At 47.7% G+C, this 24,850-nt stretch overlaps 1 protein-coding gene across 30 annotated transcripts in view; it reads left to right on the top strand.

Moving 5' to 3' along the window:
• Positions 1 to 24,850, top strand: part of PAQR5 (progestin and adipoQ receptor family member 5) — an 80,430-nt gene that overhangs the window by 40,960 nt on the left and 14,620 nt on the right. For 18 of the 30 annotated variants that reach the window (XR_014817555.1, XR_014817541.1, XR_014817545.1 and 15 more), the window contains 3 exons: positions 14,049 to 14,176; positions 16,034 to 16,239; positions 20,787 to 20,913. Coding sequence is in view for 10 of the 30 variants with exons in the window: in XM_013993339.3 (XP_013848793.1) it covers positions 14,049 to 14,176; positions 16,034 to 16,239; positions 20,787 to 20,913 (461 nt within the window). In the remaining 20 variants the exon portion in view is untranslated. Of the gene's footprint in view, positions 1 to 13,585; positions 13,771 to 14,048; positions 14,177 to 16,033; positions 16,240 to 20,786; positions 20,914 to 24,850 lie in introns of those variants that run through there. The other 12 variants (XR_014817566.1, XR_014817567.1, XR_014817565.1 and 9 more) reach the window with 5 other exon arrangements.

The following is a 24,850-nucleotide window of genomic DNA, read 5'->3' on the forward strand; positions in this document are numbered from 1 at the left end:
GTTCTCATCAGTGGCCTTTGTTGGTTTGAGGAAGTTCTATTCCTATTTTGTTGAGTATTCCCTATCACAAAAAGGTATTTGATCCTGTGAAATGCTTTTCTGTGTCAATTGACATGAATATGTGGTTTTTGTTTTTCTCTTCTCTTCTTGATTAATCTTGTCAGTTTGTCTTTTTTAAAAACATATTTGAAAAGATGATTTGGACTTGGTGGAGCCTCTCTATTTATGTATCACATTTCTAATGTCGTTATTTTTATTATTTTCTTTCTACTTTGGGTTTATTTTGCTCTTATTGCTCTAACTCAAGATAATCACTCTATCTTCTTAATGTCAGTAATTAAGTATATATTTCTCTCTAAGTATTGCTTTAACTGCAGTCCACATGTGCAGTTCTAGTTAGTTTATAACTTCCATTTTGATTTGTTATACAACTTGTGGTTACTTAGAGTTGTATCTCTGCTTAAGCTACCCATAATTGAAATGTGTTAAAATATTCCAGAATGGCATCAGATTTGTGACACCTTGTAAATAAGTCAATTTTTGCTTTATATCCGGGCCTCTGGGGTTTTTTTAGGTCCTTCCAAGTTTGTAATTGTATCTTCCTGGTGAAGTGAAGTTCTTATTATTTTCTGAAAGAGATTCTCTTTATGCCTAGTAATGCTTCTTGTCTTAGCATCTGTCTGATAGCCAAGTAGTGACTCGAGCTTTGTTGTTTTTGTTATTTTCCTGGTTTATTTTTTTTCCTTACTTCGGCTTCTTTACTTCGACTTGTAATCTCTCCTTGTCTGTATATTTCAACTGTGTCCATGTAAATGGCACATGGTTGGATTTTATCTAGATTGATGATATTTGCCATTTAAAGGGAGAGTTTAGTCTGTTTATAATGAGTATTGAAATATTTGCATTTTTTGGATCATCTTAAGTGCTTGCTTTTTTTTTTTTTTTTTTTTTTTTTTAATGGCCACACCTGAGGCATATGGAAGTTCTCAGGCCAGGGACTGAATATGAGCCACAGCTGCAACCTATGCCAGATCCTTTAACTCACTGTGCCAGTGGAGGGATCAAACCCAAACCTCTGCAGCGACCTGAGCTGCCGCAGTCAGATTCTTAACCCACTGGTACCACTGTGGGAATTCCTGTGCTTTCTATTACCTGCTTTCTCCAATGTCCTTCCTTTCCTGCTTTCTTTGGATTATTTTACAGTCTTCTTTTCTTTTTTTCCTTTTTTAACATGCTATTTTCCCCTCCCCTTGTTTTATAATTAATACACTAGAAATATGCTCAGTATTTATCATTTTAATGGTTAATCCACCTATCTTCACATAAATAACTGTACGGGGAGTCCTTGATGTGGTGCAGTGGATTAATGATCCGGTTTGTCTCTGTGGCGACACTAGTTCAATCCCCAGCCCGGTGCAGTGGGTTAAAGGATCCAGTGTTGCTGCAGCTGCAGCATAGGTGGCAGGGAAGCTTGGATTCCATTCCTGGACCAGGAATTTCCAAATCCATGGGTGTGGCCAAAAAAGAAAAAAAAAAAAAAAAGGAAAAAAACTGTACTAAGCAGGAAGGGCTAGGCTATGCTGAATTTTAAAATTACTCCAGGTAGCTAATGATATTGCACAGCAAAGGTGGATTTCACCCTTACGTGCCGTAGCCTGGTGGTCAGTGAGGAACTGCAAAGGGCCCAGGCAGATGGCAGATCTGCCTCCTCGTAGCTGCACCATCCAGGACACGTGGCCTCCTAGATCACCACAGAAGGGGAAGAAAGGGGTGTCTTCGGTTGGGTTTCCCAGAAACAGACTCTGAGACAAAGACTTGCATGTAGGAAGTTTGTGAGGGAGTGTTCTCAGGAACCACACCTGTGAGGAAGTGAGGGAGGCAGGCTTGGGTGGAAGGGGAGGTTGCTTCGGAGGCCTCAGCTGATCACATGGGGAGCTCTGGAGTGGCGCTGACCGTTTGTCCCAACTGAGAAAAGGAGGCAGGGACTTTGTATCCATCCTTAGTGGATGTGTGCTTCCCCCAGATAGTGAGTATAATATGCACAAGGTAGCAGCCAAAGCAATTCCCATGGAGAGATGAGTGGCTCAGTTCTGAAGGGGGGAAGAGCCATGTCCTAATGGTGTCACGACATCCACTACAAGGAGGCCTCCACTTTAACTGCCTTGGCCTGGAATCCGCTTTAACCGGAAATAGTCTGAGAAATGTGGGAGTTCCTATTGTGGCTCAGCAGGTTAAGAACCTGACATAGTATCCATGAGGATGTGGGTTCTATCCCCGGCCTCGCTCAATGGGTTAAGGATCCAGCGTTGCCGTGAGCTGTGGGGTAGGCTGCAGATGAGGCTCAGATCCAGTGTTGCTGTGGCTGTGGTGTAGGCCACCAGCTGTAGCTCCAATTAGACCCCTAGCCTGGGAACCTCCATATGCCACAGGTGTGTCCCCCCAAAAAAGAAAAAGAGAGAGGGAGGAAGGAAGGACAAAGAAAGTCTGAGAAATGCAAGAAAGCACATGCAGTATTTGAGGAGCACCGCCTCCACCATGACTGACTTAACTTCTTGGATCTGAGGCCTGGATACTTTTAACAGTTCCAGAGAGTTATCAGTTAGCTCTTCAAACATCACATCAGAACCACTCTATTTTCTCCTTCTGGAGAAATAGTCTCTATGTCTCTTGTTTGCCTTCTCACATTTTTATCTCTTACTCTCTCTGGGCTGCATTCTGGATTCTTTCTTTTTCTTTTTTCTTTTTTTTTATTTTTTGGGCCACACCTGTGGCGTATGGAAATTCTCAGGCTTAAACCACAACAACCTGGGCTCTGAGCTGCATCTGCCACCTACGATGCAGCTTGCAGCAACACAGATCCTTAATCTACTGAACGAGGCCAGGGATCAAACCTGCATCCTCATGGAGACTATGTCAGGTTCTTAACCCTCTGAGCCACAGTGGGAACTCCTGGATATTTCCTTGGGATCTACTTTCAGCTGACTAATTCCCTCCTCAGCTTGGTCTGGTCTGCTATTTATCCTTTCAGTGACTTTTTATTTTGGTTATTTTTTTTTTTCATTTTTAAAAGCTAAATTAGGTTCTTCTCAAATCAGATTGTTTATCATTCATATTTTAAAGCTATTTCTTTAAACATATTGAACGTAGTTATTTTATATTTCAAATCTGTTCTTTGATCTCTCTGCTGTCTCCTGTTTTTGATGTTTCTTGTTCATGGCATTTTGTTTCTAGGTGTGTGCATCTTTGTATTAAAGGAGAAATCTTTGGAGTTCCTGTTGTGTCACAGTGGAAATGAATCCAACTAGGAACCATGAGGTTGCGGTTTCGATCCCTGGCCTCGCTCAGTGGGTTAATGATCCGGAGTTGCCCTGAGCTCTGGTGTAGGTTGCAGATACGGCTCTGATCTGGCGTTGCTGTGGGCTCTCGTGTAGGCCTGTAGCTACAGCTCCAATTCGACCTCTAGCCTGGGAACCTCCATATGCTGCAGGTGCAGCCCTAAAAAAAAGACCAAAAAAATAAATAAATAAATAATAAAAAAATATGATAGAAATCCTTGGAGTCCCCTGTGGTTCAACGGGTTAAAGATCTGGTGTTGTCATTGCTGTAGTGAGGGCCCCAGCCTGAGAACCCCTGCATGCCATGGGCACAGCCAAAAGTAAATAAATAAGTTAATTAATAAATAGAAATCCATTAGGATTTGCATTAATTTCATTGCTTACATGAGGGAACTACAAAACTCTGACCTCTGTCTACTTGTAACCACTTTAAATTTTCCACTCGAGATTTCATGGGCCGTAGTGGTGGTGTGGTTTTGGACAAGAAACCCCTGTGGTCCAGACTAGCTGATGGTTCTGAATGCTTGGGAGACTTTTTTTTTTTTTTCCATAGAGACAACTTTGAAAATTGTCTTGTTCTGCCTAGTAGGATTTATTTCACATTCACTTATCTTTAGAGTCCTAGCTTTATTGGTGGGTTCTCCTGTTAGATTCCCTGCCATTCATGGGTCTGGGATTTCATCTCTTATTTGCAAAGTCTGGCAGCAGAAACTGATGGCCAAAGCAGCTTCCCTCTTATCATTCCTGGTTTCCCGTTTGTTTGAGGGCTTTGTGACTCCCTTGCTTTGGGGCCACCTTGCTAACAGATTTATTCAGCACATGATGCAAGCTTCAGCCAGCATTTTAATTGTTTTCATTGGGAGGTTCCTTTATGACATGTAATCAACCAGTATTCCGCCAGAACCAGAAGTTCCACAACTAGTCTTCCTTTATCACATGGGTCTAGGGATCCCTTCCTTCTGAAAACTTGTGTAACATTTAGTATATCTGTGAAATGTTGGTAGCAGTCCTTGGTTCCACTAGGCTAAATGCCATAGTGTCCATGGGCCTTGCAGTCTAACTAACTAAGGGTTGCATCTTGGTTCTGCTATTTCTTATGGCTTTGGAAACCCCCCATTCACTGAGCTTCAGTTTCCTCATCTGTAAAATGGGCTTGGCAATCCCTACCTTTCAGTCCCTACCTTGTCTCTCACAGTGAACAAAGGAAACCCAGTCTGCCCCTGCCGTGTGCTGGGTCTGAATCAGGAGAGAAAACAGAGGCTGCAGGCCATATGTCTAAATATGTAAACCTCACAAATGAAGCTAATAGTTACATAAATTCCACTCTGACAAATATCCCTTCATAATGATGAAAAACAATATGTAAGCTCTGATTTTTATACAGCTAATGCCAGCAAAAGGTCAAAGACAACTAAATTTAATTATTATTGCACATCTGGACATAATGTTGATGGATTAGTGATGTTTGGATGAGTAGTAAAATAATACACACAATTCATAAATTATTACATGTTTATTCTGTAAAATTTATTTTTCTTGCCTTCATTTCAGCAAAATTATGAGCTATTGTTGTAATCAACATTATCACATAATGTGTGTTCTAGTAACAGTGATGACAGATTAGACTGTTATTCCTGAATCATTATAGTTCTTAGACAGTTTTTTTTATTTTAATTAATTTCATTTGGAAGAAAGTTCCATTGAGTTTTTGTTCAGTTTTGCTGAGGCAAGGCAACTGGAATTCTCAAAAAGTAATCTTAAAACCGCATTTAGAATTGAGAATGAGCTATAAATTTTATATACCAAGGTCAAACATTGTAATGAAGTTTCATGTGATAATTACAAATAAGCAGGAAAATTATTAAATATTTTAATTTCATATGGATCACCATCTTTTATCTTGTTTTCACTTTCTTAAAATAATATCTAGATCCACATAGTACTCTCTTGACTTTTCTTTTTTCAAGAAAAAAGATACTGTAAAGACAACTGAAAATAGTTTCTTAGTCAAAACTACCTCAATATAAAATATCCAGACAAAAAAAAAAAAAAAAAAAGGAGTTCCCGTCATGGCGCAGTGGTTAATGAATCCGACTAGGAACCATGAGGTTGCGGGTTCGGTCCCTGCCTTTGCTCAGTGGGTTAAGGATCTGGCGTTGCCATGAGCTGTGGTGTAGGTTGCAGACGCGGCTCGGATCCCACGTTGCTGTGGCTCTGGCATAGGCTGGTGGCTACAGCTCCGATTAGACCCCTAGCGTGGGAACCTCCATATGCCACGGGAGCGGCCCAAGAAATAGCAAAAAGACAAAAAAAAAAAAAAAAAAAAAAATCCAGAAAAATAATTTCTATAGGAATTAATTTCAGGATTATTTGTATGTGAATCTTCTCTTTCATAGTCCACATTTTTTTCTTATTTGAATTTTATTTTACTGGAATATAATTTTTGATGCATATTTCATGTGTAGCTCCTTTAGTTGAGAGAAGTCCTATACATATTTAAACCAATATTCATTTTTTCTCCCTTTAAAAGTGAAACAGCCAAGCCTAGATTTTTTTTTTTTTCTGTAGGCTTTTGCCAACCACCTCCCATAACAAATCTGTGGACAGCTCAGATTGAAAACTAATACCATTTCCCACCAAAGATGGGATTTTCTCTGTATTTGAGGACCTTCTGCTGTTTCTTCGATGCCTTCTCATCACCTGGTATCTGGCCTAAATTAAATCTAGGTGTTTAAAGACATTTACTGACATTCCCGTGGTATGAATAAGAGTAGTTTATGGTCAAATTTGATATGTGTTTCAGCAAGATGTCCCATATTGGGGAAGATTCAGAGAATGTCCCATATAATTTTATTTTTTATGATTTTTATTTTTTACATTATAGTTGATTTATAGTGTCCTGTCAATTTCCACTGTACAGCAAAGTGACCCAGCCACACACACACACACAATACATATATATATACACATTCTTTTTCTCACTTATCCTCCATCATGTTCCATCGCAAGTGACTGGATATAGGTCCCTGTGCTATACAGCAGGATCTCATTGCCCATCCACTCCAAATGCAATCATTTGCATCTATTAACCCCAGATTCTCAGTCCATCCCACTCCCTTCCTCTCCCCCTTGGCAACCACAAGTCTGTTCTCCATGTCCGTGAGTTTCTTTTTCGTGGAAAGGTTCATTTGTGCATATGTTAGATTCCAGATGTAAGTGATATCTTATGGTATTTGGCTTTCTCTTTCTGACTTACCTCACTTAGTATGAGAGTCTCTAGTTCTATCCATGTTGCTGCAAATGGCATTATTTTGCTCTTTTTGATGGCTGAGTAGTATTCCATTGTGTATATATACCACATCTTCTTAATCCACTCGTCTGTCAATGGACATTTAGCTTGTTTGCATGTCTTGGCTATTGTGAATAGTGCTGCAGTGAACATGTGGGCTCATGTGTCTTTTTCAAGGAAAGTTTTGTCTAGATATATGCCCAAGGGTGGGATTGCTGGGTCATATGGTAGTTCTATATTTAGTTTTCTGAGGTACCTCCATACTGTTTCCCGTAGTGGTTGTACCCACATATAATCTTTGAATCATGTCGGAGGAAAGCATCCACTCTCCTAGTAAGGAATCGAAACCATCCATGTGCTGCCATCTTCAGCTCTAAGAATGCTTTTGGATTTTTGGACAAACTCTGACCTTGTATTAGTTTTCTATTGTCACCATGACAAATTATCACAAATTTGATGGCTTAACAAAAGAAGATAAATTCATCATCTTACAGTTATGCAGGTGAGAAGTCTCACCAGGGTCTCACTAGGCTAAAATCAAAATGGCAGTGGAGGCTGTAGAGGGGAATCTGGTCTCTTGCCTTTTCCACCTTCTGGTGACCACCCACATTCCTTGGCTCCTGGCCCGCTTCCTCCATCTTCAAAGCCAGCAATGTTGCATCTCTTGACCATTCTTCCATAGTCACATCTTCTGCCTCTCCCTTCCACTTTTAAGGACCCTCATGATTAGACCTACCTGGATAATCCAGATAATCTCCCTATTTTAAGGTTCGCTGATTAGCAACTTTAATTGCATCTGTGACCTTAATTCCCCTTTGCCATGTAACCTAACATCTTTACAGGTTCTGGTGATTAGGACATGGACATCTTTGAGAAGCCATTATTTGGCCTATGACAGACTTTTCAATCCTGTTATGCTATTATCACAGGCTTGCCCATGGCAGATTTTTGAATCCATGCCTAAAACTGAAGATTGTTTTTCTAGTTCTAAAATCAAAGATTGTATTTTTAGAACAAAGTAAAACCAATGGAATGCTTCATTGTTTCAGCTTCCTCACTTTCTTCTTCTGTTGATCAACATTCTGTATAATGCTGGTCATTTCAGGGCACTTTTCACCCTGGGACACCCTACTTGTACCTGTACTGAGTAACATTTAATTTTTAAAAAACATTTGATGTGTCTTTGGTTTTTCACTTTATTATTCATTAAATTGAATTCCTTTTGGATCCTCCGTCCTAGATAGTGATCAGTTTTTTTGTGGAGCCAGACCCATAGCATATGGAAGTTCCTAGGCTAGGGGTTGAATTGGAGCTACAGCTGCCAGCTTACACCACAGACACAGCAAAGTGGGTTCCAAACCACATCTGCAAACTATACCACAGCTCACAGCAATGCCAGATCCTTAACCCACTGAGTGAGGCCAGGAATTGAAACCACATCCTCATGGATACAACGCTGAGCCACAACGGAACTCCCAATATTTTGTGCTTTTTAGATTGAGAACCTACGTGTTTTCTTATACCAGGACTAAGAGTGGTCCATCCTGCATGAGACAGGTGTCTGACCCAGTGTCAGGCATGCTGAAGGCACTCATTAAATGACAGCTTATACTTTTAGGAGTTTGCTGCTTGCTCTCCTCCTTCTTCTTTCTCTCAATGCCTTCTGCCCACTAAGACTTCACCAGACTCCTGGCTGGTCTCTAACCATCCTCCGCCTATCCCCACAGGCTTTTTGTGCCCATGTCTTTGGATTCATCTTAACTTACCTAAAGGGCACCTCCTTTTCTGTGAAGACCTAGATTCTGGGCAGGGAGGTGACAGCACAATGCTACAACAGGAGCCTGGGAAGCCAAACCTAGCGGCGGCATTGGCATGCCCTGGGAACATGTTGGGAATGCAGATCATCCCAGTCCCACCAAATTGCAGTACGGTCCCCAGGTGACCAGCAGACACCTGCAGAAGAAAGGTGGAAAGGCACTGGCTTAGAGACTTTGTCACCCATCCTCACCACTTGTGTTAGGTACTAGTCAGCCCAAGCTGCCATAAAAAGTACCACAGGCCAGGAGGCTTAAGCAACAGAATTTTTTTTTTTTTTTGTCTTTTTAGGGCTGCACCCACAGCATATGGAGGTTCCCAGGCTAGGGGTCGAATCGGAGCTACAGCTGCCGGCCTACACCACAGCCACAGCCACACAAGATCCGAGACCCGTCTGTGACCTACACCACAGCTCACAGCAACATCGGATACTTAACCCAGCGAGCGAGGCCAGGAATCGAACCCGCAACCTCATGGTTCCTAGGCACTTAACCCCGAGCCATGACGGGAACTCCAGCAACAGAAATTTCTTTTCTCACATTCTGGAGACTGAAAGTCCAAGATCAAGGTGATTGGGTTCTCCTGAGGCCTCATTCCTTGACTTGCAGATGGCCACCTTCTTGCTGTGTCCCCATGTGATCCTCTCTCTGTGCACTCACATCTCTGGTGTCTCCCTGTGTGTCCCTGTTGCCTCTTCTTGTGAAGGACACCTGTTAGACTAGATTAACAGTCTCATTTTAACCTAATAACCTCTTTAAAAACTCTATCGCCACATTCCAAGGTGCTGGTGTCTAGGGCTTCAGCATATGAATTTTGTGGGAGATGAAATTCAGCCCATGACTACTTTAAAGAAGAGACTTAACTAGGGAGTTCCTGCTGTGGTGCAGTAAGTTAATGATCCAGCTTGTCTCTGTGGAGTTGTGGGTTTGATCCCTGGCCTGGCACAGTAGGTTAAGGATTTAGCTTTGCTGCACCTATGGTATGGGTCGCATCTGTGGCTCAGATTCAATCCCTGCCTGGAACTTCCATGTGCCACAGGAGCAGCCAACCCCCCCACCAAAAAAAAAAAATCCATTTTTATTTACAACTAGTCAGAATACCTGATTATTTTCCCCAGATGACTTGCAATTTAATAGCTAAAAAAAACCAAGGGTTTAAAATGGTCACAGTGGAATTTCAAGCATCAGCTGGCAGGTGCACAGGGCTTTTTTGGGAAACTGAGCCCGGGGCAGGAGAAGGGAAACTGACTGAGTGCCCTTCCATCTGGCTGCCTGGGGCTTCTCGCTCCTCAATTACAGGCTGCACACAATTTGATTTCATTTCACTCTAAATTGCCCAGCCTGCAACTGGGGAGGCAAGGTGGAATCAAATCAACTCTGCTGTGCAAATAAGTGGGCGCCTGCTAGCTTGGGGATGCTTAGAAATGAGGCCCAGCTACAGAGTATTAAGGCCAGTGACCTTTGGGGGTCAAACTGGGCATGAATGCAAAATTGTTTTCAAATTTTTTTTTAAATTGTTAGATTTAGCATGCACTCTGAAAACCTGCTCAGTGCAAAGTGCTTTGTTAAGGCTGGAGCCAGACCATGGAGAGAACACATCTCCCTTCTCCTGCTAGGAGGGGCTCAGAGCAGGGGTGGACCCGGCAATCACTGTAGCCCAGTGCAGAGGGTCACGCTGGGGAGACAAGGGCAGGTTGGGACATAGCTATTCTGGGTCAGAGGGGCTTCCTTTCTTTTATCCATCCTTTATCCATCTGTCCTCTTATTTTTTTGATGGGCTGCTTCAAATCCTGCCCTGTGGTGTGGTTAATGGGCTTCCCATTCAAGTCTGGGGTCAGGATAGCAGGTCAGAGGGGAGCAGATTCTTTTAACCTGGGCCCAGCCCTGGCTGTGGTGGTAAGGGGTCCTCCCCAGGTCGGGGGCCAGATTCTGAAATGTGGTCAAGTGTCCAGGGTGTGGACTTCCCAGCTCCTCTGTGCCCCTCTGGGTTTTGACTGTGTCAGCATCTTCTCCTGCCTCCCAGAATGCAAGGTCCAAAGAGAGAAGGACAGCAGTCATACCCTGAGTCACTGTGGACAGAATGTAGGTGACCCCCCTCTGGGCCCCGTCCGTCCATTGTCCAGCTGTGGCTGTCACTGTGTCTGAGCTGTCCTGTAGCCCTGCCCTGCTTTTTCCCTGTGTGCCACCCCCACACGCCTAGGGCTCTGCAGCATCCTTGTCATAAGATCTTCTGCTGCATAGGAGCTGCTAAACTTATTCAGATGAGGGAGTGAATAATTAATAACAATTGCTCCTTTCTGGAGTCCTGGCCCTTTAACAAGAGGCCAATACTTCAGTTAAAAACAATTTTTTTTTTTTTAACAAAGAAAGCAAGAAATGATAGATACAGACCCAGAGTTTCTACTGGAGGGGCCTTCTGCATGCCTGCCCCGCATGCACCCTCCTGGCATGGATCAAAGGCTGAAGGCCATCAGCCCGTTTGCCTCCTTGTCAGCAGCCCTGGTGAGGTGGGCAGCTGCGAGCTGAGATTCTTGCTGCCCATTAGAAAAGCCTGGGCCATCAGAATCAAAAACTGGAACAAATCGCTTTAATTAGCTCAGACCCAAACCTAATTTCAAATAGTATTTCTTCCCTGGACCATGAACCAACTTCATTCTTTCCCTCCTCTTAGTTGACTAGTTTCCCCCAGAATTCAACCAAAATGGGGATGTCCTCATCATCTGGCGAGCTGATGCCTGTATTTCATAAGTGAGAACACTGAGGCCCTGAGGGTTGCGGCCCAGCTCAAGGTCATACAGCACCTCTGTGTCCCAGATGTGACCCGCTACTCTGATCGCCCCTTATTGTCTCTACTATTCCATGTGATCTCTTGACTCACTCAAGTGATAGTATGAGTTTTGCCAGATAGTGTGTATTTTTGTGGGGGGTTTTGTTTTTAATTCTTTTTAATTTATTATTTTAAACCATTTAAAAAATTGTAGGAGTTCCCGTCGTGGCTCAGTGGTTAACGAATCCGACTAGGAACCATGAGGTTGTGGGTTCAATCCCTGCCCTTGCTCAGTGGGTTGAGGACCCAGTGTTGCCATGAGCTGTGGTGTAGGCTGCAGATGTGGCTGGGATCCTATGTTGCTGTGGCTCTGGTGTAGGCTGGCAGCTACAGCTCCGACTGGACCCCTGGCCTGGGAACCTCCTTGTGCTGTGGGAGTGGACCTAGAAAAGGCAAAAAGACAAAAAAAAAAAAATTGTAGTTAATTTACAATGTTGTGTTAGTTTCAGGTATACAGCAAAGTGATTCAGTTATATATACATATATATACATTTTTTTCTTTTTCGGATTCTTTTCCATTATAGGTTATTACAAATAATGTGCATTTCTTTTTTGGCTGTGCTCATAGCATGCTGAAGTTCCCGGGTCAGGGATCAAACCCATACCACAACAGTGACCTGAGCCACTGCAGCGACAATGCCAGATCCTTAGTCTGCTGAGCCACATGGGAACTCCTTGTGTATTTTTGAACCAAGATCCTCTCTTACACTAAGAAGCTGGTGTTCCCTTGTGGCTTGGTGGGTTAAGGATCCAGCCTTGTTTCTGCTGTGGCTCTGGTTACTGCTGTAACTCTGGTTACTGTTGTAGCATGGGTTTGATCCCTGGCTCAGGAAATTCTGTATGCCACAGGCATAGCCAAAACAAAAAATGAAAAACCTCGAAACCCAAAAAAACCCCAAGAAGTTGGTAACCCAAATGGGAAATGCATGGCTAGGTTGGCATTCTCTCAGTTTCCTATTCTTCCCACAGCCCTAGAAAATCAGAGGGAAACCTTTAATATTTACTGTGACTTGATTTACATTATGACTATATGTATATACACACACACAAACACACACATGCATGTTTTTTATGTATATGTATATATATGTGTGTGTGTGTGTATATATATGTATATTTTTAAACTATTATTATTATTTTTGGCTGTGACGTGCAGTGACTTCATGTGAGATCTCAGTTCCCAGACCAGGGATTGAAGGATTGAACCTGAGCTGCAGTGATGCTGAGTCCTAACCACTAGGACACCAGGGAACTCATGACTACTAATATTTTCATTGTTATTGTTTTGCTTCAATTAATCTACTCATTTTTACTTACCTTTCAAAGTTTATAACAACATTTAGCTAAATCAATGGTTCTTAACTGAGGGAGGTTTTGCCCTAGGAGACATTGGCAATACTGGGAGACATTTTTGCTTGTCACAGCTTGGGGAGTGGGGCACGGTTTGGGCTCCTGGCCTCTCCTATGGCAAGGTCACAGGTACTGCTGAACAGTACCTAGGACAGCCCCCCGCAACAATGAATTGTCTGGCTCCAAATGACAGTAGTGAGAGAAAGACTGAGAAACCCTGATTTAATCCACGCAAAGTGGGGGAAACATCTGTAAATCATGCTACCTCAACAAATGAACTCTTCATTATTCCACTTTCCTCCCAGTCTCCACCTCACCATGTGTGCTTATGTTCCTGTAGTTCATTCGTTTGTTCATTCTTTCGTTCTTTCTTTCTTTGCCTTTTTGTCGTTTTCAGGGCCACACCCGTGGCACATGGAGGTTCCCAGGCTAGGGGTTTAATCGGAGCTGTAGCCCCCGGCCTACGCCAGAGCCACAGCAACGCAGGATCCGAGCCACGTCTGTGACCTACACCACAGCTCACAGTAATGCTGGATCCTTAACCCACTGAGTGAGGCCAGGGATTGAACCCACAACCTCATGGTTCCTAGTCTGATTCATTAACCACTGAGCCACAACAGCAACTCCCGTTCCTATAGTTCTAACACTCATGGCAGGAATTCAATTTACATTCTGCTTTTTCTTCACTTTATATTGCAACCTGAGCTTTTGTTCCTCCTGCCTCATTGGCTCCACAGTTACCTTTTTTAATGGATGTAAGATAGTCCTTCAAGCAGGTTGACACTTCTCATTTTACCTGACCTGTCCAGGTTTCCCTTCTGGAGTGGTTACTGAGGGCCTTGCCCAGTGGGTGGCATGGAGGTCAGGGGGTTTGTGTGGGCCCCGTTGTGAGCAGCCTTCTCCTTGGCCTGCAGTCCAGGCTGACGCCATCACAGTCTTCATCATCAAAAGGCCTTTATGAAGCGTCTTGGTGAATATAGCCTGGCCCCGTGGGGATCTTCTACAGAGATCATCCCACTAGCCCCTGACACCAGGGCTCATCGGCTCGGACAGGCAGCATATATGTCAGCCAACCACAAAGACATCCAAAGACCGGGCTATAGGCCCCAGGCAGAGAGTGCAAAACCAGATTCTTAGGCAACATTCATGACAGGAGTAAGTGTGTCCAGGAAGGCAAAGACAGTCTGGATTCCCAAAGGGAGGGATCCTCTCCTCCAGCTGGCCACAGCCTTCTGGAGGGACCTGGGATTTTAGAAGCCATGGGAAGGAGGTGGGGAGCAGCTTGACAATTAAGGTCAAGGACTCAGGGTCAAGCATTCCAGGCTCAGGTGCACAGCCTGGGAGAAAGCTCGATGCTACTGGAGATGGTCTTTCTAAGACTTTTCTGCCACCCTTGCATCTCACCTGGGTGCCCCTTTCTGTTCCTCCTGCAGGTGTTCCATGAGCAGGGCATTCTCTTCGGCTACCGACATCCACAGAGTTCCGCCACCGCCTGTGTCCTCAGTCTTTTCCAGATGACCAATGAGACCCTCAACATCTGGACGCACTTGCTGCCCTTCTGGTACCTCCCAGGCCCCTTGACCTGCCATCTCCTTCAGGAGCCTGGGAACTGGGGCTTCTTTAAACACAGCTGGGGTCGAGAGAGCTGAGATTCCGTGCTAGGATTTGAGGGTACTCCCTCGTGGTGTGTGGGTATGGCTGGGAGGCTTTGGGGTGGCTGCTGGGTTGAGCTCTGGGGCACGGATTGCAGTAGGATTTGAGGGGCTCCTCGCAGTGCCCCAGTCTTTCCCCATGCCCCTGCTTCGGGGCCCGATTTGATAGCATCATCTCATTCAGTCTTGGAGGCGTTCTGGGTCTTCTGGAAGCTCTGGTAAAAACTTCCTGGCTTGAGCAAGTCACCTAACCTCCCTGAGCTTTGTGTTTTCCCATCTGCAGAGCTGGAATGAGAGCCCATGTCCTTCCCAGGGTGTCCCTGAGGATTATGAGAGGAGACACCGGGAAAGGCATTGGGCACAGAGCTGTGGGTACCCATAAATCGTTCTGGAACTGCAGTAGCTGTGAGGCCCTTGGTCAGACATGAGAATGTTCTGGGAAGTGTGTAGGCACAGATGGGAATTGCTGGGAAGGTGAGGAGGGTCCTGCCTGAGAAAGGTGGGGGCTGGAGCCCACCTTCACACACCTGGTGCCTGTGTACAGTGAGTGGAGGGTGGAGATGGGGTCAGGCGCCAGATTATTGTGTGTCAGAACAGGAAGGACCTCAGAGGTCACGCAGGCCACCAACCCCCTCAGACCACCATTGGCTGACCCAGATGCAACCCAAAGCAGGGGCTTGCTTACATCCATGGCAGGTTCTGGCCCGGCCTCGTCTCTGGATGCCCTGCCCTGTCATATTGAGAAGCCTTGAGAGTAGGAAGGACCCCCAGACTGTGTGCAGGTGGAGGGGAGCCCGAGGAAGGCAGCCCGTTTGGCTGGTAGTCAGAGACCCACCTGGGTCAAAGGGCAGGGGAGGGCTGATTGGTGCCAGCAGTGTTGCCAGTCAGAAGAGGGGTGGGCTCAGGCTTGGGGTGGAACAGGGCCATCTGTAAAGAAGCCCTAGGACCTGCCAACTGGTCTGGATGGCAGCAAGTTCTGCTCAAGGAGGCTGTTTGTTGTTTTAAATTTAAGTAAATGTAAATGAAAAATCTAAATGCTGGCAAATTTAACACTGCAGAAGGGAATAGTGTCAGCATCTCCCCTGCCCAGCCCCTCTTGTGCTGCCTGGAGCTGTCGGGGTGACCTGCCCCTGGTCAGTCCTCCCAGAGCGCTCTCCTAGAGTCTCGAGCATCTGCGACATGTGTGTGCACCCAGTGCCTGGTCTTCTCCTCCCTCTGCTCTTCCTTTGCTTTTTTCCCTCTGAGGTCTCTGTCTGCCCACCACACAAGCCTTTCAGGCTCTTGAACAGCTGTGTGGTATTCCGTGTTTCTGGGTGAACCACAGGGGACTTAGTTTGTGCCGCTGCAAAGAGTGCTGGCTTGACTGTGCCAGTCTGTGGGGCTTGAGTTCCTGCATGCAGATCCCTGTGGGAGGACGCTGTGGCTGTTCTGCAGGTGAGCCACTGCTGGCATCAGCTCACCATGGGCTCGATCCCCCTGCACAGCCATGCTCTGAGTGCATGGCACAGGGCATCGGGGAGGGCTTGGGAGAGACTGTAAGAGGGATCTGTTACCACGTGCAGGGGAGAGGACGGGGCCATTGCCCCTCCTGCCCATGTCTAACCAAAAAAGGACTCCACCCACCCTTCCTCACTCAGGGCATGACACCAAAGAGAGAGCTCGTAGGGGCCGGCCAGCCCAGGGGAATGGAAGGCAGGTGACAGTCTGGCGGGTACCATAAAAGGAACCTCTGCCTCGGAGGTTGAGGGCGCTGTCCTGTGTTCTAGGTTCTTCATGTGGAGGTTTGTGAGCACCCTGCGTGTGACGGACATCCTGAATGACAGCTACTCCTGGCCTCTGCTCGTGTACATGGGTGCCAGCTGCGTGTACCCCCTTGCATCCAGCTGTGCACACACCTTCAGCTCCATGTCCAAGAACGCCCGGCACATCTGCTACTTCCTGGACTATGGAGCTGTCAACCTCTTCAGCCTGGGTACGTGAGGCCCTGCTCTCACCTCCCCTCCCTGTGACTGAGCCATCTGCCCCTTCCCCTCAGAGCTGGGGTCACTGCGAGACTCTGGGGGGCTTGCAGGGAGTCACTACAATGCCCGTGCCCCTGCCTGGGTTCCTGATGAGTGTTTCATAAGAAACTTGTCCAGAGGCGTGCTGGCAAATATTTATCAACTGGCTCTCAGGGGACAAAGCCCTGGTCTGTGGTGTCGGCAGATTGCTGTAGTGTAAATACTCCCACTCTGTCTGGCTTCAAGTTCATTACATCACTGAACACAGGGCTGGGGAAAGATACCAGGTATGACACTATTCCTCTGCACAGATACAGTGGATGCACTGATGGAAGAATTAGTACTTTTGTTAATATGATTCATTTCATTGTAAGTTTACGTCATTTGACTCTTTTTTTTTTTTTTTTTTGGTCTTTTTTGTCTTTTTGTTGTTGTTGCTATTTCTTGGGCCGCTCCCGCGGCATATGGAGGTTCCCAGGCTAGGGGTTGAATCGGAGCTGTAGCCACCGGCCTACGCCAGAGCCACAGCAACGCGGGATCCGAGCCGCGTCTGCAACCTACACCACAGCTCACGGCAAGGCCGGATCGTTAACCCACTGAGCAAGGGCAGGGACCGAACCCGCAACCTCATGGTTCCTAGTCGGATTCGTTAACCACTGCGCCACGACGGGAACTCCTCATTTGACTCTTAACCATGGCTGTGTTTAACAACTGGCTTGCAAGTTCTCTGGCACTTTTAACAATCTCTGTCCCAGGCCATGGTAAGCCAACTCCACACATCAGAGAAGGCGGTGGTCATGAACCCAGTTGGTCTGGAGGCTTGGAGGTGTTATTCCTTGGTTCAAAGTGCTGCAGGAACAGAGGGAGAGGAGGTGGGGGTGACACCCCTGCCTTCTCGGCTTTCCATTTAACTAGGATGCCTCTCCTCCTGTCTCCTGTCTTCTCCCCCACTTGTGGGCATCCATCTGTCCCCTCCCATCCCAGTTCTAGCCCCTCCCCCTGTCCTGGTCCTGCTCTGGGTGTGAAAAGCAAAGTCACCTCTTCTGTTGCCCAAGAGGGTGTGTGAGGAGCCTACCTGTGTCCAATTTCCTCTCTCTGTCTCTCTCCGTCCCCTCTACCCAGTGCCCGTCTCCCTGCTTCACTAGTTACACACAGACACACACAGACACAGATACATACGTGCATGTACACATGCACACACACACGCACAGTTCTTACCATCTCACCTCCCACTCCTCCATGCTCTGCTGTCCCTTCCCCACTGGCCGCTTAAACTCTGGTTGCAGAGGCCCCAGCCTCGCCCTGACTCAGGACCCACACAGCCCCGCCCCGTGGCTCTCTCCCCAGCCTTTGATACAAGCTGCCCCACCCCTTCTCTGACCCCTCTTCCATCCCTCCCTCTTAGCTCTCCCCAGACCTGTCCACATTTTCATTCTGCTTTGCTGGCTCCCTTTCCTCTGCCCTCCTCCACTGGCACCTGTGCTCAAAGTGCATCCTCCGGGCTCTGCTCTTCCACAGTCAGGCTCCGCGGGAGAGCTCTGAGCCCACACCACCCCTAACACCTCTGGTGGAGGCACTCCCAGAGCCACACCACGTGCAGCCCTGAGACTGTCCACATCCTCGCCACCCCGCCTCTCGTATCTCCAACCCCTTAAGTCAGAAAGCTTAGAATACCCTAGTTCTCCCGCTTCGTAGTCCCCGCCCACCCCACTTGGCAGTCCTGTCTATCAGCTGGCAAGCTCAGTTATATTTCTCCCGCATGCTTCTCAAATGGGCTGTACCCCCTCTCCCCGTTGGCTCCCCTCAGACCCTCACGCTGTCCCTTGGGCTCCACTCAGCTGCCCTGGGGAGGTTTCCTAAGGCTTTCTGGCCCTGGCGCCCCTCCCACTTAAACCTTTCCAGGTTCCCCATTACGTGGGATGAAGTTCTAACTCCTTAACCCGGCAGCTCACATAGCCTTCAGTCACCTGTCCCAGCCCCAAGTGTTGTGGAATCATCACTGCACACTGGGCCCCATGCTGAGTGCCCCACACCCATCATCAAGCGTAGCATCATGTGGGCTTGGGGGCTTAAGGGCCACCACCCCAAATAGCTTTATATAATCTCCTGGGCAAGTTTCTCAACCCCTTCAAGCCTCAATTCTCTCATCCTAAAAATTGGCATAATATCTTCCTCATAGGAGTGTTATGAGATGAAATGAGTCCTTTAAATGAAGCACGTTGGGCAATGCTAGGCACTTAGAAAATGTCAGAAGGTAGCAATTACCATGACTGTCTAGTTAACCCTGACAGCAGGCCCCCGGGGTGGGGACTGTCACTACGTCTCGCTGTAGGTGAGAAGATGGGGCACAGTCAAGATAAGTTACCCCAGTCAAACGTCTTGGAAATGGCAAAAGCCAGAGCCTGGGAGCCTCGGGGGCCCCTGCCTGCAGCGTCCTCCAAGTGCCTGTGCCTGGATCCACCTCTGTGGAGCTTTTCCAGTGGTTCCCTCACTTCTGCTCCTCACTGGGAACAGCTCCCTGACAGTTGCGCATCTTTTTCATCTGGTTTTCCAGTCCATAGCCCAGAGCCTGGTGTTCTGTAAACCTGAAAGGAAGGTCTTGTCAGTTGAGAAAGCCTGTGGGTTCCACCCAGGACTCCCAGCTCCCTTGTCTGCAGCCGCCTCTCCTCCTCCCTACCCTGTGGAAACCCCAATCCCTGGAGGGTGGCGTTTGGTTGGCTTCCTCCCCCATATCCAGCTGTTTCCCTCCCTCTAGGTCCTCCTATGCATTTTCTTTCTTTGTGTGTGTGTGTGTGTGTGTGTGTGTGTGTGTGTGTGTGTGTGTGTGTGTTTGTGTTAGGGCTGCACCTGCGGCATATGGAGGTTCCCAGGCTAGGGGTCAAATCAGAGCTGTTGCTGCTGGCCTTCGCCACAGCCACGGCAATGTGGTATCCAAGCCAAGTCTGCAACCTACACCACAGCTCACGGCAATGCCAGATCCTTAACCCACTGAGCAAGGCCAGGGATTGAACTCAAAACTTCATGGTTCCTAGTCGGATTTGTTTCCACTGCGCCATGACGGGAACTGCTCTCCTATGCATTTTCACTGGGTTTTGGCCATCTTACTCTCCACTCAAGAACTTTCAGTGGCTCCCAATTGCCTAAAAGAGGAAGTTCACTTTCCTAAGTCTGTCTCCTGCTGCTGCTCCCTGGAAAGCCCTCCCTGCCCTCAGGCACCTGTCAGAATCTCCCATCTCCCAAGGATACTTCCAACATCAGCCACTTTGCCAGACGCCCGCCCATCCTGAACACCTACTCACACTGGATCCCGCCTGGAGGCACTCATCAATTTTGCTTTCTGCTGTGGTTTTTGGCAGGCTCCCTGCCTTTCGTGCCACCCAAGGAGCATGACTCTAGTCAATATACACAGAGCAGATGCATCCTGGTCCAGAAGGGACCCTCTCCATAGTATCAGGCTGACAAGAGAGTCTAGTCTGTCTGCCCCACTGGAGGCAGTTCCCAGCTGGAATCCCACAGGCAGCCTCGGAAGTGGGGACCATGGAGCCCCTTCCACCTGTGTGACCCTGGGCGAATCACATCACCTGGCTTCACTAGGCTGTATGTCAAATGGGGTCAGAGGCCGAGGTTGAACTTGCATGAGGCCTGTTTCAGCCTTGAGCGAGGACTCCAGGGTTCTCTCTGTCTGTAGCTAACTGGTGACCTTAGGACCTGTGCTGACGGGTCTGTGGCTGCCTTTTCCAGAAAGGACCTCAGCAGGTGAGGGCGCCTGGAGAGGCCCTCTGGTCCAGGCCCCTGGACACACCTGCCCCCTTTGAAAAGGACAGTGATCGCCCCTGTTCTTTCAAATAAAAGCTACAGCAGGCAAGTCTCTAGAAGCCCCTTCAGTAACTGTCTTCTCACAAACTCCAAAACCTAAAACAAAACAAAACGCAGAGGCTAGCCTGTCAGCTGGCCAGTCCCCCAGCCCACAGCCTCAGCAAGCCCCTCCACCCGGCAGCCTTGTTGGCCCTGCCTGGAGCAGCCATGTCATTGGGTGGGTGAGATATGCACACAGAGCAGAGCTGAGCACATGGGGATGTCATCATGGGCCGTAGCACATGGTTGAAAGCAGGGACCATCGCTGAACAGCCTGCATTTGAAGCCTGGCTTTGCTACTCTCTAGCTGTTTGCCCCTGGGTGGGTTACTAAACCTCTCTGTCCCTCTGTTTCCTCATCTGTGAAATGAGGCTCAGTGCAGGATTGACGTCAATGCGTGGTTGTAAAGGTCATGTGAGTTAATAAAGGTCAAGCCTTGGTGCAGTGCTGGCCTCACAGAACCTTCTCAGGGTGGGATCCGGGTAGGCAGGGAAGTGGGGGAGCACATGCTGGGAGGGTGATGGCATGAGCAAGGGCAGAGCGGCAGACCCGCTGTCTTGGGGTGGGGGTGGTGGTGAGGACTCAGTACACACGCTGGCTGATGGTCTTCCTGTAGCCAGCGCTGAGTCCCGCTTCCTGCCCAAGGCCGGTTTTTCTTCCCCAGGCTCGGCCATCGCCTACTCTGCGTATGTGTTCCCAGACACGCTGGTGTGCACCACCTTTCACGACTACTACGTGGCCCTGGCCGTGCTGAACACCGTCGTCAGCACTGGCCTCTCCTGCTACTCCAGGTACTCAGCTGTTCTATCTCAGATGGGACAGGGCAGGTATGGTGGCGGGGGAGGGGGTGGCAGCGAGCCCGCAGCTCCCTGGACCTTTGGAGGGGACAGCAGATGAGGCACTTGGGAGCCTGGGACTCAGTTCCAAATGGGTTTCCAAGGGCTGGACAGGACCAGCTTCATGGACATGCAGCCTGTGCCGTCGCTCAGGACCCCGTGATCCAGAGGGCACCTCGCTTGAATGCCCTGCTGTAGTTGCCCTGAAATACTTATGATGACTTTCGAACAAGGGGATCCTGTACTTTCCTTTTGCTCTGGGCCCTGCAAAGTATGGAGCTGGTCCTGTTGCCGGACAAGTCACTTACCTCCTTGAACTTCGGTTTGCTCATCTACAAAATGAGGCCAACACGGCTACCGTGGGAGATGGGCATAACGATTACATGTTATATATCCAGAACACCTAGCACAAGCCCAGCCCAGAAGAGGCCCCCCGAGGTGTGTCTGTATCTGAGATGTTCAGTCCCTACCATGGGCAGCCTGCTGGTAGGAACTGAGGGGCTGCCTCTAGATACAGGCACACCTTGGAGACCCTGCAGGTTCAGTTCCAGAATAAAGTCAACATTGCAATAAGGCGAATCACATGAGCTTTTTTGGTTTCCCAGTGCACATAAAATTACATGTGCACTGGGAGTTCACGTCATGGCTCAGTGGTTAACGAATCCAACTAGGAACCATGAGGTTGGGAGTTCGATCCCTGGCCTTGCTCAGTGAGTTAAGGATCTGGCGTTGCTGTGAGCTGTGGTGTAGGTTGCAGACGTGGCTCAGGTCCCGCGTTGCTGTGGCTCTGGCGTAGGCCGGTGGCTATAGCTCCGATTCGACTCCTAGCCTGGGAACCTCCATATGCTGCAGGAGCAGCCCAAGAAAAGGCAAAAGGACAAAAAAAAAAAAATTACATGTACACTATATTGTAATCAGTTAAGCATGCAGTAGCTTTATGTCTAAAGAAACAAAGTATACATCTTAATTAAAAAATACTCCATTGCTAAAAAAAATGCTGTCATCTGACCACACAGGGTTGCCACAGACCTTCAATTAGCAAAAACCACAGTAAAGCAAAGTGCAGTAAAACCAGAGATGCCATGTGACACATGATACTCAAATGTCCAACATCCCCAGGGGAAGTCCTGGGCCGTGAGTCATGCCCAGCTCACTGGCTCTAATTCCTTCTGTGTTTTTCTTTCACTCAAGGAAGCTTACTGGGGTATGAGTATAAGAGGTGCTGTTTTGAAGATAATTACTCTGGTTTATTCAGCTCTTTGTAAAAGTGAACTACTCCAAATTACTCAGGAATCCTCTCGAATGGTGGTGGTGGGGTAACATCCCTATGTAGGTGGTGCCAGGTGCTGAGGGCTTCCATGGTGGGTTAGGAAGAGTGCCAAGGGAGGCTGGCAGTCACCCCGGCCATCAGTCCCCCGACCCCCGATCCCATTGAACCGGTTTGAGCCTCCCTCGTAGACTGTTGCTCGCCTCAAAGAATCCTTATTCCAGGCACCTGTCCACTCTCCCATCCCTGGGAGAAAACAGGGAGGCAGAGGTATGCTTCTGCATCTTCTTGGTGATGATTTTGGCTGTGGTTTTTTTGAGATGACACTTAGGTTTTGTGGGACCTAGAGGTGGGCAAGTGTCCCAAACTTGATAGGCTGGTTTTCTTTAAAAATCTTTTTTTTTTTTTTTTTTTTTTTTTTGCTTTTTAGGGCCGCATCCGCAGCATATGGAGGTTCTCAGGCTAGGGGTCGAATCGGAGCTACAGTTGCTGGCCTACACCACAGCCACGGCAACGCCAGATCCGAGCTGCGTCTGCGACCTACACCACAGCTCACAGCGACGCCAAATCCTTAACCCACTGAGCAAGGCCAGGGATTGAACCCGTAACCTCACGGTTCCTAGTCGGATTTGTTTCTACTGCACCATGATGGGAACTCTGGTTTTCTTTAAAAATCAAATAACAGGGAGTTCCCTTCGTGGCTCAGTGGTTAACGAACCTGACTAGTATCTGTGAGGTTGCAGGTTCAATCCCTGGTCTCGCTCAGTAGGTTAAGGTTTTGGCACTGCCATGAGCTGTGGTGTAGCTTGAAGATGAAGCTAAGATCCTGCGTTGCTGCAGCTGTGGTGTAGGCCGGCAGCTATAGCTCTGATTTGACCCCTAGCCTGGGAACTTTCATATGCCACGGGTGCACCCCTAAAAAAAAAAAAAATGACAGCATGAGGAATGCTTGCTCCACCTGGCCTTCCCCTTACCTGTCCTAAGGCAGGTAGGACACATGGAGCTGCTTCCCATGGGAGTGAGTCTTGTTTCCATGTTCAGGCTCAGGGCTGGGTTTTGTGTTGCTTCATCCTATGGAAGGCCTGGGATGGGAATGGGAGCAAATGCCCTCTTCCCTCTCCTGGAGCTCATAGGGCACCCCTTCAAACTGTGAGGAGAGAGGGTCTGCCCAGAGGATAGAAAATAGAATCAAAAGTCATGGATAGTTCTTGTTTCCTTCTCCCCCAATTCCTCAGGGGCCCTGGTGATGAAAAGCTCTTTCTTTTCTTTTCTTTCTTTTTTTTTTTTTAGGGCCTCACCCACAGCATATGGAGGTTCCCGGGCCGGGGGTCAAATTGGAGCTACAGTTACAGCTACACCACAGCCACAGCAACTCAGGATCTGAGCCATGTCTGCGACCTACACCACAGCTCATGGCAATTCCGGATCCTTAACCCAGTGGGCCAGGCCAGGGAACGAACCTGCATCCTCACGGATACTAGTTGGTTTCGTTACCGCTGAGCCACAACAGGAACTCTGAAAAGCTCTTTCTGAAGTGCAACCTCTGTGCCAGGCCAGAGCTGTGAGGGTTGCACCTGTAGCGGGGAGAGAAGGGGATCGGTCCCTGTCTTGGGGGCGACAAGGCATAACATCCATAGAAAAGGAACATTGCTGCTAAAACAGCCCAAGGGAGATGAAGCATGGCCCAGAGGCACAGTGCCTAGATGGGGCGCTTACAGACAGGCCTGGGCCAAGGACACACTTGTATTAGGTCCTTGGATGAGCCACTGTCCTGTCTGGTTAGCTCCTGCAAGGCTGTGTGACTCCAATGTTTGGAACTTAGGATCAGAGTGAGGTGAGCAGTGTAAGCTGATGGGACAGGGAGGGCTCCGTGGGTGTGGAAGGAGCAGTCCCACAGTTCCTGATCCAGGACTGCTTTCCCAGGAGCTTCCAATGCATTCTTGGAACATTTGCTGCTTTTTTTTTTTTTTTTTTTCCTAAAGCTTCCTGAATCACTGATAAGCCATGAGAATATATTATTTTCTTCTAGCCAAGAGTCCTCCTTGATTTTTCAGATACAATGACTGGGTCTTTTGGATGTGGCATTCCTGGTACCTCTGGACAAACTTATTTACCAGGGCAGGTTGGCCAGGAATCTCTTGAGTGCCATGTTTGGGGATTCTCCCTTGTCAATGAAATGGATTGTTTCTGTTTATTTATGGGGTGCCTCTGTGGCTATTTCATCCATCCATCTGTCCATCCACCTACCCACACATCCATCCATCAAATCATCCATCTACCCACCTATCCATTCATTCACCCACCTATTTACCCATCCATCTGCCCATTCATCCATCTTTCCATCCATCTATCCATCTACCCCCATCCATGCATCCACCCATCTATTTATCTATCCATCCACCTACCCATTCATCCATTCATTCACCCACCTATTTACCCATCTATCTACCCATTCATCCATCTGTCTATCCATCCTTCCATCAATCCATCCACCCACCCAGATCTGAGAATACAGGGATGAGTGAATCTCAGTCTTTGTCCTCAGAAAATACTCCATGCAGTATAAGAGGCAGACAGCAGACTCCTGAAAGTCCAGATGGAGCCATCATTTCCTTTAAAAGCCAG

The sequence above is a fragment of the Sus scrofa genome, chromosome 1 (genome assembly GCF_054392235.1).
Source record: "Sus scrofa isolate SSC_HxYL_T2T_F1_AM1 chromosome 1, Sscrofa_HxYL_maternal_Yorkshire_Landrace_v2.0, whole genome shotgun sequence".
Classification (NCBI taxonomy): domain Eukaryota; kingdom Metazoa; phylum Chordata; class Mammalia; order Artiodactyla; family Suidae; genus Sus; species Sus scrofa.